Source organism: Bufo bufo, chromosome 2 (assembly GCF_905171765.1).
Source record: "Bufo bufo chromosome 2, aBufBuf1.1, whole genome shotgun sequence".
In the NCBI taxonomy this organism is placed as follows: domain Eukaryota; kingdom Metazoa; phylum Chordata; class Amphibia; order Anura; family Bufonidae; genus Bufo; species Bufo bufo.
Genome location: NC_053390.1, coordinates 211808978 through 211828286, shown reverse-complemented (window position 1 = coordinate 211828286; position 19309 = coordinate 211808978). Strand labels below are relative to the sequence as shown.

The 19309-nt window shown below is 45.3% G+C and overlaps 1 protein-coding gene across 5 annotated transcripts in view; it reads right to left on the bottom strand.

Moving 5' to 3' along the window:
- The window catches only part of ATXN2 (ataxin 2), a 160052-nt gene that overhangs the window by 42823 nt on the left and 97920 nt on the right, over positions 1 to 19309 (bottom strand). For 3 of the 5 annotated variants that reach the window (XM_040416098.1, XM_040416096.1, XM_040416100.1), the window contains 6 exons: positions 18533 to 18637; positions 17222 to 17292; positions 16471 to 16784; positions 10812 to 10875; positions 4930 to 5082; positions 4580 to 4643 (listed from right to left, as the gene is read on the bottom strand). In XM_040416098.1, the coding sequence (XP_040272032.1) occupies positions 4580 to 4643; positions 4930 to 5082; positions 10812 to 10875; positions 16471 to 16784; positions 17222 to 17292; positions 18533 to 18637 (771 nt within the window). The remainder of the gene's footprint in view (positions 1 to 4579; positions 4644 to 4929; positions 5083 to 10811; positions 10876 to 16470; positions 16785 to 17221; positions 17293 to 18532; positions 18638 to 19309) is intronic. The other 2 variants (XM_040416097.1, XM_040416099.1) reach the window with 1 other exon arrangement.

Genomic DNA, 19309 nt, shown 5'->3' with positions numbered 1-19309 from the left:
AGTGCGGATGACCGGCACTGGCGCAGCTCAACCCCGGGAGAACAGAGAGGTCTAGTGCAACTCTGTTATCCCTGATGATCTGGAACAAAAAGAAACAAAAAAGTAAAAATCTAAAATTTAAACAAGGAGAAAACAGCCCTGCAGAGCAGGGAGTGTCTTGCCTCCTTGGACACTAAGCAAAAACTGGCTGCCTTTCTCTCCAGGCTGAGGGTATAGCTGTGGAGGAGGGGCTTAACAGCTTTCACTTAGTGTCACGCCTCCTAGGGAGCTGAGCTATACCCAAGGTCTTCTGTGTCCCCCAAGGAAACTGGGCGAGAAACCTTTGTTTTCACTGCCAGCAAGGTGTGGGAAAGGTAGGAGACCTCCTCTGGCAGCTGAACTAGCCTGTGCCTAACCCCTTAAAGGCTGCTTTAGTGCCATTATCCCTCTTTCTAACTTCACTACACGTCTTTGGAGCAGGAAGGAGCAGCTAACCATCTGCCCAACACCTCACCAGCCGTCCTTTTCTTGATCGTGCGCAACATAGGCTGCAAATCTCTCCTGGTTAAACTGCATGCCTTGGGACTGCTGAGTGAATCCCTGGGGGGTGGGGGGGGGGGGAATACTTGTCTTGTCGAATAATGACACTATAGATTACATGATTTATCAGAAATGGTTTAATTACAGACGTAATTGATAGGACTGCACTGGTTTCACACCACAGTATGTCAGTGGGATCCCCCGTCCTCGCCTGTGTCCTTGCTGCGTAGCACTAACTGGGTCGCATCACGTTATATTGATTTATGATGCTATGTAACCCTTACAGTTCTGGAATGTATTGGATAACACTGACATAATGCTGTCAGTGTTATCCAGTACACTCCAGACCTCTAAGGGTTAAATAGCATCATAAATCAATATAAGGCGATGCTATATAACGCGCCACAGCACAGATTCAAAACACAGAAACCTAAGCCATGCCCCTTCTATGCCGGGTAGTGTGATGGGCGGATCTTCACCCAGCAGACGTCTGCAGCTTGTTTGCTGAATGAAAGCCTGCCTTTCTTAAAGCAGCAGAGCAGAGGAGGGTCTAGGCGCAAATGGCGACAAGACTACAAAGTCTTGTCGCCATTTTACAATTCTGAGTCGCAGTGGCGACCATTTTGGTCGCCATCTGGAGCACTGACTTTGGGTAATAACTTCAAAAATTCATTTCTATTGTAAAAAAAAAAAAAAAAAACATTTTACAGAACTCTGGTTCGATTCCAAGATACCGAGTTGTTGGACGTTAAACCTGTGGCGCAGTCTGAGGACCAGAGCACTCTGGATCAGGTTTTCATAAAGAAAATCTTTGTACTTTGCTCCATTCGGCTTTCCCTCAACTCCGACCAGTCTACCTGTCGCAGCTGCTGAAAAACAACCCCACATAATGATGCTGACACCACCACCATGGTTCACTGTAGGGATAAGTGATGAGAAGTACCTGGATTCCTCCAGACATAACACTTAGAACCGAGGCCGCATAGTTTAACCTCGTTTTCATCAGACCTCGTTTTCTTGTTTCTCATAGTCATTTGGGTGCTTTTATCTGTAAAATCCAGGCGGACTTTCATGGGTCTCATACTAAGGCTACTTTCACATCCATGTTTTTCGTTTCTGGTTTTGAGATCCAGAATAGGATCTCAAAACCGGGCCAAAATGGTTCAGTTTTGACCCCATTCATTGTCAATGGGGACAAAACTGATCAGGACACATCAGTTCCGTTTTGTGACCGGACACAAAACAGCAGCAAGCTACAGTTTTGTGCACAAGTCTGTGAAAGTGAACAAACTGGATCCAATGGTGTCAGATCCGGTTTGTTCAATTTCTATTTAATACAACCGTATCCAGTTGAAAGTGATGCATCCGGATGTATTAAATGAAATGGAAGCATTTTATTCAGGTTCTGAGATCCTGTGCAGGATCTCAAAACCTGAATACAAAACGCTGATGTGAAAAAGGTGAAATATATTGACTCAAATTTATGACTAGCATGAAGTACAATGTGTCACGAGAAAACAATCTCTGAATGACTTGGATAAGTAAAGGCGTTCCAAAGCTATTACCACATAAAGTGAGATATGTCAGTTTTGCTAAATTAGGCCTGGTCAGGAAGGGGGCAAATGGCCCAGATGGGAAGTGGTTAAAGTGTTACCACAAGGCAGCAACATAAAATGTAAAAAAAAAAAAAAAAAAGTGAAAGGGTCTGAAGACTTCCCAAATGCATAAGATAATAGTTATAGCCTGTTAAAAAAGACTGGCCACTGGAAAATTGTTTTGCAGGAGGTGGCTCTGCTTTCTCGTTACAGAGAAGGTCGTAGATATACACTTCTCTAGGGTTCTGTCCAGTAACAATCGAATGTAGTTAAAACAACCCTCCAGTCGATCCTTGAGATCCTACTCTGATTCAAGAAAAATTTGATACCCCAAGACACATGTTTTTCAGATATCTACAAGTTAGGCATGCCCTATCTGCGCAGTTTGGCAGGGGCTCAAAAAGGATTTCTAAATACCCCCTGATTGGAGTGCTTTCCACACAGGGCCCTAGAGGTCTTATATCAGCTATCTACACGCATCTCATAACTACGAAGATAGACACACCTCCATTGACTGTGGAGGATAAATGGAGGGATTGCATTTCATCTCTTTCTAGAACAGAGTGGTGCGAGGCGTTGGCGGCCCCTACAAGAGTGTCCCCCTCAGTTAACAATAGGATGATACAATTACATATACTGCATAGAAGTTATCTTACTCCTAGTAGGTTGTTTAAAATGGGCAGATCTGAGAATGACAATTGCCTAAGATGTCACCAAGCTGGCGCCAATTTTTGGCACATGATGTGGGACTGCAGACTTATTCAAAAATTTTGGAAAGATGTGACGTCCCTACTGTCAGATCTAGTGCCGGGTAGTGTCCCCCTTTGCCCTAAGATGTGTTTGTTAGGAATCATGGACGAAGAGCAATGGTCCCACCATCATAGGGTATTTCTGGAGGAAACTTTATTTTTGGCCAGGAAGGCTATAGCCCTTCGTTGGATGGCTGATAGAATGACTAATGTTAACCACTGGAAACAAGTAGTAAATCAGATTATCCCATTGGAGAAAGTAGTATACATTCATAGGGGATGCCCCCAGAAATTTGAGAAAGTCTGGGGAGAATGGTGCGAGTCCGCAAATATGCTAAGTTCTCGTTGAGACTCCATATGCTAATACAGATAGTGTAGGGAAATGTGAGGTGCTTTTATAATAAATTTCCACTAGAGATAACATTCTTGCCATGAAAGGATGGGGAAAAGATTATGAATCCTTACTGCTCTCTGCAAGAGGCCATGCCATGTCCATGGGAAAATGTACTTTAAAACATGAATAATGTACCACAAATGTTTAATGTTTAATATTGTTTTATTCCATTTATTCTTTGTACTTTTTGTACTTGTATTTATGCCAATCTGTACATCGATGTCATGATACTTCTCTATTGAGTCCATTGATATGCTGTAATGTCATGTACTTTGATAATGCATATTTATACTTCAATAAAACGAGTTTTAAAAAAAAAACAACCCTCCAGTCAGGAGCTCAAAAGTCATAAGCAAACACCTACAGGGAATGATTTTATATAGTTGATTTTATTCTCCTTAGTGCTTGCTCCATGGCTACTTTGCAGCTCAGCTCCATTAGGGTAGAGCTGTGACTATAGTTCAGCAACAGCGCCTACAGGGAGTCTGAGGTAGTCATTGGTTCAGGCTGCAGCAGAACAAGGGCGGCACAGTGGCTCAAGGGTTTGTACTGTTGCCTTGCACCATTAAGGTTTTGGGTCTGAACCCAACCAAGGAGAATATCTATGGCGTTTTTATGTTCCCTATGTGTTTGCACAGTTTGGGTACTTCCGTTTTTTCCCCACACACACACCACAAAACACACTGACTGGCTAATTTGGAATTTAGATTGTGAGCCCAAATGGAGGCAGGGACCAATGTCAAAGCCTATAATGCACTGTGCAAAAATAAAGGAGTTAGTGTACTTTTCATTGGTCTATTTCAAGTACATTAGAGAATGACTGCAAACTAAAAGGATTTAGTTGGCTACACTCATCATGATCAATACTAACGGTTAATCAATGGTACAAAAAAAAAAAACGGTTTCTGCAAATCTTCAATGTACTGTAGGTTGGAATATTTATTGTTCACACGTTTATTAGTAAAACGTAGTCCATTTAGCACATGGAGGGACATTTATTAAGGTTGGCGTTCCCATTTGCTAGTCTTGATCCCTCTGCACTGCCGTGAGATACGCTTAATTTATTAAGAGGCAGAAGCTTCTTAAATTTGACACATCTCTGGCATTTTGTGTGCCAGAAACGGCAGTCTTCAACGCCCCGCCCCTCCTGCTAAGTCCTATCCCTTTTATAGCCACTTTAGAAAAGTCACACATTATGGTGCACATATCGCGAGCGCCATAATTTGCTTTCATGCCACTAGAAGTGGTGTAAATGCCTTAGTATTTATGAGCTACAATCAGAATACAGTAATAAAGGCATGCAGTACATTCAGTAATCTCACCTTTACCTGCTCTGTATGTCTTGGCCTGATTGACTGGCATTGTCATTGGAATAGGATATAATGGCTAGAGAGAAAAAACAAAACGCACCATATTAAATATATGTGAAAACTTCGAAGACCATATGTTCTCTTTAGGTTTTAAAATGAGAACACGTAATTGTATGTAATTCATACTAATGAGTTTAGGCATAAAAATATTAGACTGCTCACAGTAACTGCTGGTGTGGAGTAATAAATGAGGATTACTGTGAAAGGTTATATACTTTAAATATCTAAGCAGTTGTACAGTGTGCCAGAATACACATATGCCGTGTACGTTACTGGGCATAGGCTAGATTTTCATACATTACCTGGACACCAGGACTCACAGGAACTGGATACATCATATTTGGTGCAAAACAAACTGGCTGTGTGTACACAGGGGTCGGCTGCTGATGTCCCACCATTGAAGGGCTTGGCTGAGCTTGTGGTCGGGGTGAGGTTGGCGTTGTAGAAGGCTTAGGCTGCATTATGAGAAGGAGAACAAAAAATGGATTACAATCTGTTCTTTGTGGATTCTTGCAGCTTGAGTTATATTTAGTAGGACAAGGAGTATTTTTTAATGGCACCATTTAAAGGGGTATTCCCATCTTCAGTTTTAATACTTACCTTCGTCCAGCGCGACGTCCACTTCCTGGATTTGGCTGGGCTTGAGTGACGTCTTCTCCCGGCCAGGCCGCGATTGCGCAGAAGACTGAAGTTTTTCTCCCGGCCGGGCAATGTCCTGAACGTGCACGCATGCACCATGGTGACTTAATCCTGGCCTGTATAGTACAGGGCCGGCGTGCGGGTTCGCGGCCCTCTACTATACAGGCCAGGAAGAAGTCATCATGGCGCATGCGCGGCAGCGTGCGCATTCAGGACATTGCGTGGCCCAGCCGGGATTAGACAGGAGAGGTGGCCGTAACCAGGGGAGACGAAAGAAGGGTGGGAATAAAAATGACAAGAAACCCTTATTCTTCTTGTCCGTATGGTTTTGGCAATACCAGATTTGCACCGTTTTTTTGTTTAATTCTTTAATGCTGTAACTAGACTGAATAAGAAAGCCAATTCTAAGGGCCTATTCACATGGAGCCACACCGAAATTTCTCAGATAACCAGCTGGCAGCCAGGTCCTCTTTACCTCCCACTAATTTCAATGGGAGAAAGTGCTGAGGATGGCAGAACGGCGGCTTAAAGCCACGGCAAGAACAAAACATGCCCCTTCTCAACGCAGTCTCGGCATTAAGCTGCAGCTCTACGATTCTTAGCGCTGCCTCCCATTGAACTGAATGGGAAGTAGAGAGGACAAAGATGCCAACGGGTTTTCAACTAAATATCTGCACAACTTCAATATAGGAATTAAAAAAGTGACAAACAGCATTCCAAAAAAATACTTGCAATAGAACTATTTAAAGGCCATGAACACCTTTGGGGCAATTTTTTTTAATGATTGGATTTAACTAAAATCATTTCTTCAATTGATTTTTTATTAAGCCTTGTGCAGAGCTATAAGACCACCCATTTGTGCCAGTATGTCCCCGTGCTCCCTGCTAGGACCAAGTCTCCACCTAGCATACTGATGTGAAGCCTGGTACGTCACCATTAGTAAAGAAAACAAGATTTTTGTAAACTTTCCAGTAAAATCTCTTTCTCGCTCTTCATTGGGGGACACAGAAACCATGGGTATAGCCATGTCCTCTAGGAGGCGTTGACACTAGGCAGAAGCTGCCCCTCCCCTGGCAGCTATACCCCCTCCAGCCTGGAGAGAGACCTTCAGTTTGTGTACAAGCAGTAGGAGAGGCAAGATAACAAAATAACGTGTAACACCAACAATACCAAAGGATCCACAACGGGGTTCTAACCAGCAACTGCCACAACTGTGGTCGAACAATACTGGGTGGGTGCTGTGTCCCCCAATGAAGAGCGAGAAAGAGATTTTACTGGTAAGTTTACAAAAATCTCGTTTTCTCGCCCATATTCATTGGGGGACACAGAAACCACGGGACGTCCAAAAGCAGTCCACAGGGAGGGAAAAACCACAGACCCATGGAAGCAAGTGTCCCAGCGGGCATATAAGAAACTGCCGTCTGCAAGACCAAGCAGCGTCTGCCGATGCATAATTATGCACCTGGTAGAATTTTGTGAATGGGTATAAGGAGAAAGGAAGGAACGGGCCGGAGAACCGCCTTACCCTTGTGAAGGTCCAGGAAGGGTTCTCTGCAAGAGAGCGCCGCCAACTCGGGCACCCGTCTGATGGATGTGATAGCCACAAGAAAAACTACCTTCCAGGACAGGAATCTGAGTGAGATCTCCCGCAAGGGCTCAAAGGGAGAAGTCTGGAGAGCTGAAAGGACTATATTCAGATCCCAAGGCTGTAGAGGAGGACGGTACGGAGGAACCGTATATGCCACTCCCTGAAGGAAGGTTTTTATGGGCCCTAGGGGGTGCTGGAAAAGATAGAAAGCGCCAACACCTGACCCTTCAAGGAACTAAGGGCTAAACCAAGGTCCAACCCTGATTTTAAAAAGGACAGGACCCTGGGAAGAGAAAAACAGAGTAGGGGGATGTCCCAGCTTTCACAGAAGCCCAGGAAGGACCTCCAGGTCCTGTAATAGATCCTGGACGATGCAGGCTTCCTGGCCTGAATCATAGTGCGGATGACATCTGTTGAAAACCTTCTCCGCGTCAGAAGGTTTCAATAGCCACGCCGTCAAACGAAGAGACCTTAAATGCTGATGGAAGAACGAACCCTGTGAAGAAGGTCGTCTCTGAGTGTCAGTGACCAAGGGACATCTCCTAGAAGAAGAACGAGGTCGGCGTACCACACGCGACTGGGCCAATACGAAGCGACTAGGATTGCCTAAATGCCCTCCATCTTGATCTTCCGTAGAACCCTGTATAGGAGGGGAAGCACGTAGAGGAGGGGACGTCCACGCCGCATGCTTCCGGATGTCTTGCTTGGGAGAGAAGGGTGGAAAGCTTTGTGTAGATACAGTTAGCACACCAAGGACCAATGGGAAGGATTCTCTGTAGGAGGAGGGATGTGGTGGGCACCACAGCCCACCAGTCGTGACCGGAACATGTCTGGAACTGGAAGGCCACCAAACGAATACCCTGTGCAATGCAGATGAGGGAAAGGTAGTAATGTAGGAGCTACCCAGGCTCGCGGGGTGGCTTTGAACCATGAGCCAGAGGAGGAAAAGACAGAATGAGAAGGGGAGGCTAGGTGTAAAGCCCATTCCCCATCTAAGACTGGCGCTATACAGAAGTAGTCAAGGATTTAGTGGCTGTGCAAAAACTCTGCCTGAGGAGGAAGCCAGGCAAGGGGAGTCACACTGTATTGCTATCCCCATACCCCAGCAGAGGAGGGGGCTACCCGCAGAGGCCACCGAATTCAGTGATAGAAGAATCCGCCACCTGACGAAGGAGCTATGCAGTAAGAACCCTAGTATCTAGTGGCAACACAAATACCACTCCTACAGTAGTTTGCCCCGTGAGCGCAAAACTGAGGGGGAGGCCTGAGACTATCTCGTATAAGCCATGGTACTATACTGCCCCAGTTAAGTAGAGCTAACCTTAAAAACTCTACCTGGAAGGGCGCTGAACAGGAGCAACTGCCAAAGCTAGCGCCAGGGTAGGTCCCCTACCTGAGGGGGATGCCCCACTGCAGCGACCACGAACTCGAGCATTAGCGTAAAAGCTGCACCTGTGGAGGAGAACACGTTGTAGCTAAACCAGAGTGCCAGCATAAGCACTTTCTCAGATAAGGAGGAGTGGTGGGTAGAGAATACAGAGGCAGTGAAAACACACGACTCGTTGGAACGTACTCACCATATTACGTGCAATGGTGTACGCACTACGTATTGATGCGGACAATATCATGACCGACTGGAACAGTAGAGGCCCATGGAGATGGGGGTTCTCTAGGACACAAGTGTTGCTAGGTAACCCCCTGAGAAGACAGAGGATGTTATAATCATGCCCAAAACCAGCACCAAAAAGAAAGGATACAATGTGGAATAGCCACCGTATCCACTGGCGGCACCCATATACCACTAGCTGAAGAGTACCGGGCACCCGCTGGTACCGACTGTTGCCACGCCCCACTTGTAAAATAAGCTAAGGCATCTAGAGCCGTGGCGTAGTTGAATTGCGGCATCCCAAGATGCTTAAGTTATTCCCCCGCTAGTGGATCACTTGTGGAAGTGGGTAATGTAACAGGAAGCACGTTGATGTGCAACACTCCGCCTATGGAAAGGGATAGCGCGACAGTCGGGACCGTATCCAATGGTAGTGCAATTACCCTACCTATGGAAGGTGGAATGCATACGGCAAGTACTTAAGCCAGTGGTAGGGAAAATATTACACCTATGAAGGGGGGGTTAATGCCTACGGCAGGAACTAGTGCATATGGCAAGTCCTGTACCCCGTGGGAGTGCAATTATTGCACCTAAGTAAGGGGGTAATGCATACAGCACACGTTGTAACCAGTCATAATGTCATCGCGCCACCTATGGAAAGGGCTAATGCATACGGCAGGTACTGAACCCAGTGGAGATGCAATTCAGCCACCTACAGAAGGGGGAATGTATACGTCCGGCACTGAAACCAATGTTATTGTACTTAGTCCACCTATGGCAGGGGACAATGTATAAGGCAAGTACTGAATCCCGTAGAAGTAGAATTACTCCGCCTATGGAAGGGGGTAATGCATACGACAAGTACTGCTGGCTCCCGTAGACGAAATCTTGGATGATTGCTTTGGATTCATGTCAGGGTCTGAATCAGTGATTCAGTGGAATGCGCAGATGGAGAATTATCAACCAAACGACCCAGAAAGGTGGATTCCTCCATTGGATTGTGCATTATCAACCAAACGGCCCCGGAGGGCGGATTGGGAATCCTTCAGGGGTCCTTCACTGTATTGCGCAGGTGGAGAGTTATCAACCAAATAGCAGCGGAGGGTGGATTGGGAAACTATGAGAGGTCCTCCTGTGTCCGAAATAGGGCACAGACCACTTGAGCGGGAAGATTCATCCGCTCCCCTCCCAGCCTGCTAGCTGCAGGACATGGTCATTAACTCCCTATGTGCCCAAGTCACCATCGGCACAGAGGGGGGAGTGAGGGAGCCTGTCTTCAGGGTCCCTGGACTACTATAAGTGGAGCCCGGTGACTATTAACCCTATAGACCCTTTAAAACGAATGCCGCCAAGGAGGGAGGGGGAAAAGGGCTAACCATACTTACCTAGTCCCGTGTACTCACCTCATCTTCTCTTCACCCTCCCTAAGTGGACCCGCAAGGTCACCTTTTCCAGCAGGGTCACCTCCTCAGCAGCTGGCACCGGAGTGGCAGGAGGGTCTTTTTCTTTGGCGGACCTAGGTGACCCCTTGGCTGGCGGGAAGCAGGGGAGCTGGGCTGCCCTGCTGGATCCTCCTTTTGCTTCTGTGGGGAGGTCGAGCGGTGAGGGACTCAGACACCAGCCTTGATCCCCGGGATAACAGAGGCTGGGCGACTGCGTTTCCCAAACCTAAAAGAAAAAAAAACGAAGAAGCCACCCTGCTTAAGGCAGAGAGGTCTTGCCTCCTATTGACACTAGAAAAAACTGAAGCTCTCTCTCCAGGCTAGAGGGGGTATAGCTGCCGTGGGAGGGGCTAACAACTTCTGCCTAGTGTCAACGCCTCCTAGAGGACATAGCTATACCCACGGTTTCTGTGTCCCCCATTGCATATGGGCGAGAAAAAGCCCTTGCCCTCACGATACACTCTAAATGAGTGAAGATGAGGTTACGTCCGGGATCAGCTCTGAACTAGGACAACCCCTTCGCGCCATATTCTTATCAATAAGATAAGAAATGTGATATAATGAGTGTTTATGAGTTGTCAAGAGATCAGAGATAAGCTTCGCATGATCAGTCAGCTGAGCTTTCCGACAGGAAACTGTGTAAACACAGAGCCTGCTAACAGAGAATCTCAACCCTGTACAGAGAAAGGGGCTAAACATTAATAAAGACCAACTGAAAAAATTATTTTTAGCTCAAAATTAGTACAATGCAATAATAAAAAATGCTCCCAAAGGTGTTCATAGTCTTTAAGCCAAATAACTATATAAGCAATTTTTACAAGCCAAAAAAGACCAATGAAATGATGTAGTGTGGGATCAGCGTAATAAAGGTACTTTCAACTAACGCAAAGGGAAAAAAAGATTAATTACTTGAGCATACGATCGTGGATTGAACTCCTTCGCATTTGGATTTAAAGTAGATTTTCTCACTTGCCTGAAAGAGAAAGAGAAATGTTACTCAATGTTTTTATTGTATATTGATATGGATCTAATTCTGACACTGCTCTACAGAATATTTTTCTTGTTCATTGTTGCCATGCAGTTCTTAAAGTAAACCTGTCAGGTGATTTCTGCTGCCTTATCGAAGAGCAGGACACAATAGGAGAGAAGCTGAGCTCTGTGGTTCATAGGTTTATATCAGGGAATTATTATAGGTCAGTTATCAGGAATGAGAATGTGCCTATGAACAATTGTTCCCAATAATTGGCTCAAATGTCATACAGTGTAATTGGGGCTTGAAGGGGTTGTCCGGGATCAGAGCTGAACCCGGACATACCCATAATTTGACCACGGCAGCCCCCCTGACTTGAGCATCGAAGCAGTTCATGCTCCAATGCTCTCCCTTGCCCTGCGCAGTGCAAGTGCTCTTTTATTTACAATACCACACTGCCAGGTGGAGGTTTCCACCCAGCAGCGTGTTCAATAACATCACTGGCTCTGATGGGCCAGCTTTAGCGATTCCCTGGCACCGGAACACCACAAAATGCCTTTGCACTGCGCAATTAAGCGGAGGGAAAATGGGAGCATTGGAGCAGTTCAAGTCAGAGGAGCTGCCTGGGTGGAAATGAGGATATGTCAGGGTTTAGCCCTGAACCTGGACAACTCCTTTAAGGGTACTTTCACACTAGCGTTTTTCTTTTCCGGCATAGAGTTCCGTCACAGGGGCTCTATACCGGAAAATAACTGATCAGGCATATCCCCATGCATTCTGAATGGAGAGCAATCCGTTCACGATGCATCAGGATGTCTTCAGTTCAGTCATTTTGACTGATCAGGCAAATGAGAAAACCGTAGCATGCTACGGTTTTATCTCCGGCGAAAAAAACTGAAGACTTGCCTGAATGCCGGATCCGGCATTTTTTTCCATAGGAATGTATTAGTGCCAGATCCGGCATTCAAAATACCGGAATGCCGGATCCGTCCTTCCAGTCTGCGCATGCGCAGACTGAAAAAGAAAGGTGAAAAAAAGTTAATGCCGAATCCGTTTTGCCGGATGACACCGGAAAGACGGATCTGGCATTTCAATGCATTTTTTGGACTGATCAGGCATTTTTAAGACTGGTCATGATCCTGATCAGTCTTACTAATGCCATCAGTTGGCATACGTTTTGCCTGATCCGGCAGGCAGTTCCGGCGACAAAACTGCTTGCCGGATCTCTCTGCCGCAAGTGTGAAAGTAGCCTAAAGCTATTTACCACAAAAAAATATATATATATATTTTTTTTAACAAGGTCCTGCAGCATGGACCCTGAAACAGAAGATTTACACTTACCTGCTCCCTACCACTTCGGTCCTCCACGTTGCCCCTGCTGTCTCAATCATCCAGTCCCGACACCGTTTACATCAGGATGGCTGTGGGCATGGTCACAGGTCATGCTCCAGCAGTGATGTTGCCACAAGCAGCACATCACTGCTAAAGCGGTGTATGTGACCATGTTCATGCACTGCCAGGTGTAAACAGCGCAGAAACCAGAACATGGAGACAGTGGGAGCGGCAGGGTGCAGGAAAGTATGAATCTTCTGTTTTAGGGGCCATGCTGAAGGAACTTGTAAGAATTTTATTTTTTTTACCAGAAAAACCCTTTAAGTGGCGACTCTTCCTTCCAACCTGTCTCCTATTCATGAATTAGCATGTTCCTTCACTGCAGAGGACGGCACTCACTGGTTATTACCTCCTTCTGACCCCCAGTTATAAGTGCCCTGCAAAGACCAGTAAAGCATTTTCCGTTACCAGTGGTCGGTTAACCCTTTAATCACCAGGTCTGAAAAGGCCATAATAACCAAACACTTATGATTTAGCACAAGTGGTTCAAACAGTTGTAACTTATTTTATTTTTTTTTATTTCTAGGACTATCAAAATAATTTTTTAATTTTTTTTTTAAAGTGACACATTGGACTTTATAATATACTAGCAGAAGGACCCGTCAAAAGATAGACAGTATGCCCCATAACGTGACCTCTACAGCACCCCACCCCCTTAACATTGACCTCCACAGCAGCCTGCCCCTTTAATAGCGACTTCCACAGCACCCCAACCCCTTGACAGTGACCTCTACAGCTCCCTGCCCCTTAACAGTGACCTCCATAGGGGACAGTCCCCTCCACTGTGATCTCCAACATTCCCTGCCCCCATAACAAAGACCTCCACAGCACCTGCCCCTTTAACAGTGACTACCACAGTACCCCGCTCCCTTATCAGTGACCTCACAGTACCCTGTCCCCTTAACAGTGACCTCCACAGGGGCCTGACAATCGTCCAATCAAACTCCTTTTCTTACGGGGCATTATCATCTTTAATTAGCATACACAGAATTAGTATACACTTAGTCATGTGAGTTACATCATCCTCTACAACAACGTTGGCTAAGCGTCGCAATCGAAGTCATATTAACTCACACATAAGCGGTCGTATACGAAGAATGTCCTTCGTTGCCTATAGCAACCAGTCAGAGCTTATATTAATGACCTGCAGCAAAATAGAAGCTGAGCTGTGATTGGTTGCTATATGCAACCTGATGAATATCCAGGCTACCTGCCACAACAGCCAGCAGACAATGGCTCCTGTAGTTTGGAGGTTAGGGGACTAAGGGCTGTTTCACACGAGCGGATGCCGTGCGTGACATTGGCTCCGTGAATGACAGCCAAGACCCGATGCAGACTGCAGAAGCACGGAGCATTAACTAACATGACTGATAATGCTCCGTGCGCCTCTCTGTGATCTCTCGTGTGAAACAGCCCTAAGTGTGAAACCGCCCTAAGCCTATTTTTTGGCAAATTGGAAAGCGTGAGGTGAAAATTTCCACTCAAAACAAGTATATGACGTTCCCTGAATCACAGGAGGCGGCTGTGCAAAATTTCGTGATTTTATATGCGACGGTGCGGATTCCTTTAGCGGACATACATACACATAGCTTTATATATTAGATTGTAGTTTTATTTGGGAGAACTGTACAAAGTATTTTTCTTTTTCAGATTATAGCTCCTTATTCTTTAATTATGCAAACTGACACCAAAATAATTATAATTAATTCCCTATTTTGTGTTGGACGTTTTGTTATATAATATGTATAGTTTCTTCAGGCTTTTTTTTTTTAGCTGTTTAAAATATTTAAATATATGTCTGCTACATATGTGCCCAGTAGAGAATTAGAAGGCATCGTAGAGACTTGATCTGTTTGTGGATAGGTGTAATTACACCAATGAGTTAGCTCAGATCAAGTCTCTACGATACCGTCTTATTCTCTACTGGCAAATGGTGTTAGAAAAACGTCAGGAGTGACCGAAACGTTTCACTTGAGTTGCCTTGCATAAGAAAAATAAAAAAATATACTATGATACCACAATATTCACTGGAGTGCTGAAGTTTCTATTTTGTATTGTTGAGGGTTGGGAACCAACAACCATAGCACCCACACAACTTGGATGAGAGTGCCATGCCACTATTTACTTGCCATCTGATAGCTTGTTTTTTTGCAGAACAAGTTGTATTTTTTTTTTTAGGTTTTACTACTTTTGCACAATAAAACCATTTAATTAAAAAATAAATTTTTGCATCACTGCACCTAGAGACTCATAACTTTTGTTATTTTTCTTTCTACGGAGTTGGGTGAGGGCTTGATTTTTGTGGGACAATTATTATTATTATTTTTTTTTTTAACTGTGTAATCTAGGGGGTTAAACGGCACTTCTGCCAGTCCGTGAGAGCAAAGCCCCCACTCTCCGCTGCATGGGAAACTCATGCAGTGCTTATAATAGACTACTGTAAAAAGGCGGCAGCCTAGTCTAAGACCCCTTAGCGATTGTCATAAAAAGGCTTATGGGTGGTCACTAAGAGGTTATACTCGGAAACTCTGATACTTTTTGTTTTTAATTACAGATAAACCTATACGCAACAGTGCTCAGCCTCTATCCCTCCATCACATCATGATCTCAGACAGATCTATAAAGTTGGTCTGCAACAATTATTCCATAATATAAATGAGTATATAGTTGCATATGGTAATAAAATGATCTAGGTCCATCAAGCTCAATCGGGGGATGTGGACGAAGGAAAGATGAGGTTACTTATTTCCTCTTAATCTAAAGGAAGCAAAAAGGAACCCCAAAAGGCACAAGGCAATGTGCCATAAAAGGAAAATGCACCAAGTGGTGCTAAAACTTGGCCAGCTTTCTAACAAAAATTGTATACCTTTAAATTACTACTGATTTCAGTTATTGGGTCAACAGTCAATTGTTTCTGGTAAAACCAGCTCCTGAGACTCCTTAGGCCTCTTTCACACTTGCGTTGTTGGGATCCGGCGTGTACTCCACTTGCCGGAATTACACTCCTGATCCGGAAAAACGCAAGTGTACTGAAAGCATTTGAAGACGGAACCGTCTTCCAAATGCATTCAGTGTTACTATGGCACCCAGGACGCTATTAAAGTCCTGGTTGCCATAGTAGGAGCGGGGATCGGGGGAGCGGTATACTTACAGTCCGTGCGGCTCCCGGGGCGCTTCAGAATGACGTCAGAGCGCCCCATGCGCATGGATGACGTGATCCATGTGATCACATGATCCATGCGCTTGGGGCGCCCTGACGTCACTCTGGAGCGCCCGGGGAGCCGCACGGACGGTAAGTATGCTGCTCCCCCGCTCCCCGCTACACTTTACCATGGCTGCCAGGACTTTAGCGTCCCGGCAGCCATGGTAACCACTCTGAAAAAGCTAAATGTCGGCTCCGGCAATGCGCCGAAACGACGTTTAGCTTAAGGCCGGATCCAGATAAATGCCTTTCAATGGGCATTAATTCCGGATCCGGCCTTGCGGCAAGTGTTCCGGATTTTTGGCCGGAGCAAAAAGCGCAGCATGCTGCGGTATTTTCTCCGGCCAAAAAACGTTCCGTTCCGGAACTGAAGACATCCTGATGCATCCTGAACGGATTTCTCTCCATTCAGAATGCATTAGGATAATCCTGATCAGGATTCTTCCGGCATAGAGCCCCGACGACGGAACTCTATGCCGGAAGACAAGAACGCAGGTGTGAAAGAGCCCTAACAGTAAAGAAGCCTTGCCACATAAGCAGATTGAAGGGAGGGAGTATTCACTTGTGTTTGGCCTCATGCACATGACCGTTGTTTTGGTCCGCATCCGAGCTGCAGTTTTTGCGGCTTGGATGCGGACCCAGCTACTTCAGTGGGGCCGCAAAAGATGCAGACAGCACTCCGTGTGCTGTCCGCATCTGTTCCTCCGTTCCGTGGTCTGCAAAAAAAAACAACATGTCCTATTCTTGTCCGTTTCTCGGACAAGAATAGGCAGCTATATCAATGGCTGTCCATGCCATTCCGCAAATTGCGGAACGCACACGGACGCCATACGTGTTTTGCGGATGGCAAAACACACAACGGTCGTGTGCATGAGGCCTTTAAGAAAAGCTTTTCACCGTATTCTTAGTATGGGCCATTTAGATAAGTATATATTTTTACAAACTTACACCCCTATTCCATTTAGAAGTATTTTCTTGCTTGAGGAGGGTAATAGTTTACTCACTCTGAGGCATTTTCCTTTTTCTCATCCTTGTCCTCGCGATCCTGCTTGCCAGGTCCAGATGTCTGTACACCTTGTGATGTAACCTCTGGTCCTCTTTTATGTTCAGAACCACTACTGCTAATAGATGGGGAGATGCTGGGGCTGCTTGGCTTACTGCTGCTGTTGCTTGTAGGTGCATTACTGCCACTTTCACTGGCAGACTCCTTGGAGTTAGAGTCAGACTTGTCTTTCAAAAGTTCTCTAGGTTTTTCCAAGTTTTCACGATTTTTGCCAAGAAGCTGATCAATGGCATCAGGACTAGAACTAGACTGTAACTATAGAGACAAATACCATTAGAAAACTGCTCTCAAACCCCAAGAGGGCCTGTCACCACTGGGATACATCTTTTTTTAAGTAAATAATTGTATTTCCCATGAAATACTTCAGGTGCTTTTTCCGGTCTCTGTGGCACTTTTCTGTTATTCCTTCTAGAAAAAGTACTAATAAATTGACAACTGAATGTTACTGCGTGGGGGGGGGTCTATGCATACTCTGACACTTTCCAATCAGTGCTGACAGTGTTCAACTGTAGGGGCACAGCAACACCCAGCTGTATTTTTAGTCATTAATATTCAGGAGGAATAACAGAGGAACATCACAACACAGATTGCTAAGCAAAGATGCTCCAGAATGGTTATTTCTTGGTGAATACATGTATTTACTAAGACTCATCTGGTAATCAATCTAAAGATATATTACATACATAACATACCCTAAAATCATTTTTAAACTTCTTTAAATCATCCAGTTGCTTTCTTTGCTCTGAAGCCAATGGTGACACTACTGAAAATAAAAACAGACAATTATTTCACACTTTTAGAGACTTGGACCGGACATTGGTGTATTCTATTTTTGGCAGAATTTTTATTTATTTTTTATGGGACCATCTGACACTAATGTGTATGGGGAGCTCCTGATGCTGCTTGACAGATGTCAGGGGAGAGAAGCAACAAGAGAATTAAAGGGAGTCTTTCACGCAGATTCACCCTATTAACCTAATAACAGTGTTATGTCCACGGCATCCCCCCTATTAAAACGGTGCTTACCGTTAGTTCCTTGCTAGCATCGTTGTGCAGAAAAACATGAGGCTGTGAAGGTGCCCAGGGGCGGCGTTACAAGGGCCAGTGCCCAGGCCCCTGGGTCATTTTCATACAAAGCCACTCCCCCTCCGCCACATCTGCCCGCCCTTAGTCTCTGCTCTAACCTCCCTCCTCCTGTCCGTAATCCCACGCATGCGGCGATGAACGCGATAACGCACGGTAAACTGATATGCCCCAGCCCGACTGTGCTCGTTCATCGATGCTAGCAAGGATGCTAGCAAGGAACTAACGGTAAGCACAGTTTTAATAGGGGGGATGCCGTGGACATAACACTGTTATTAGGTTAATAGGGTGAATCTGCGTGAAAGACTCCCTTTAAATTTTTTCACCCAATTCTTTTGCTCTCCCAAGAAAAAAAAGCTGCTGTCGGAGGTGTCCGGCAGCCGCTTTCTCCCCTTTCCCCGTTGAAATCACATATACATTCAGCTGAACAGAGGATGCATGTGTATGGGGGAGATGAAAGAGAAAGCTGGCGAACAAACACACATTCTCTGCTCCACTCATTGGTCCAGTAACAATCATCAGATATCCATAACACTAAATTTTTTAGACCAGTATGCATAAACAAAAATATATTTTTCACATCAGATCCACTGCCAAGTAGGAGCTTTTAAATTGAAGGGGTTCTCAGTGCTTTTAATATTGATGACCTATTCCCATATAATAGAAGCGATCAGTCCCATTTAAATGAATGGGACGGCTTGGGTGCAATTACACCTGCTCAACACTGCAGTGGCGACGGAGAGAAGGTAAACCGTGAAAAGGAGGCAGCGCTGGCAGAGCGCGCGCCTCCCTTTTCAAACAGCTAATCAGTGGGGGTGCCGGGTGTTGGACCCCCACCGATCTGATATTGATGACCTATCCTGAGGAGAGGTCATCAATATTAAAAGCCCAGAGAACCCCTTTAACATTTATGCACATACCTTTATTTTCAGGTTTGCTAAAAGTAGAAGAATCACTTTGTTTAATAGACTCTCTGCCACCAGCAGGGGAAATTTGCCTCTGATCTTGTAACCGAGAATCCTTAGCTGGATACAAAGACATACGTAATTCTGTTAAATTAATTCAGTTCCTTGAGACAACATTTACTAATACAGAAACATTGAGGATATCTATTACGTTGCAGAGTGTGAATCCAAATTACTCCCAATACTTATTCCCATCCTTTTGCCTAAACTCAACGAGTTGCTTTGCTACCATGACCTGGGTGAAGGGCAACCACAGGCATCAAGACTTTACCTTCAAGCACTGAAGGTGACTGGCAGTTTCCGATATAGCTTTAAGTGTTAAAACTATTTTATAAAAAGAGACCAAGTATCAGGTTTACTAAAGGAATAATATTTGGTCAGTCTCAGTAAGGCGGCATTCACATGACCGTAAAGCCTCATGCACACGTCCGTGAAACACGGACCGTGTGATACCGGCCTGGATTTCTTCTGAGTGCAGGAGCGCACAGCGTCATTGGTTGCTATGACGCCGTGCGCTTCCTGCTACCGCCGCAGTACAGTAATACACTGGTATAGTTTCACGGACGTGTGCATGAGGCTTAAGTGTTTTGCAGTCCGCAAACCGCGGACCCGCAAAACACCAATATAGGTCTTGCAACAAAAGAAAGCAAGTCTTATATTTCACCGTAACATGTGGCGGTTGTACCCTTGGAAATCAATGGGCCCACACCGTGATGCAGCGTGCATAAGGCC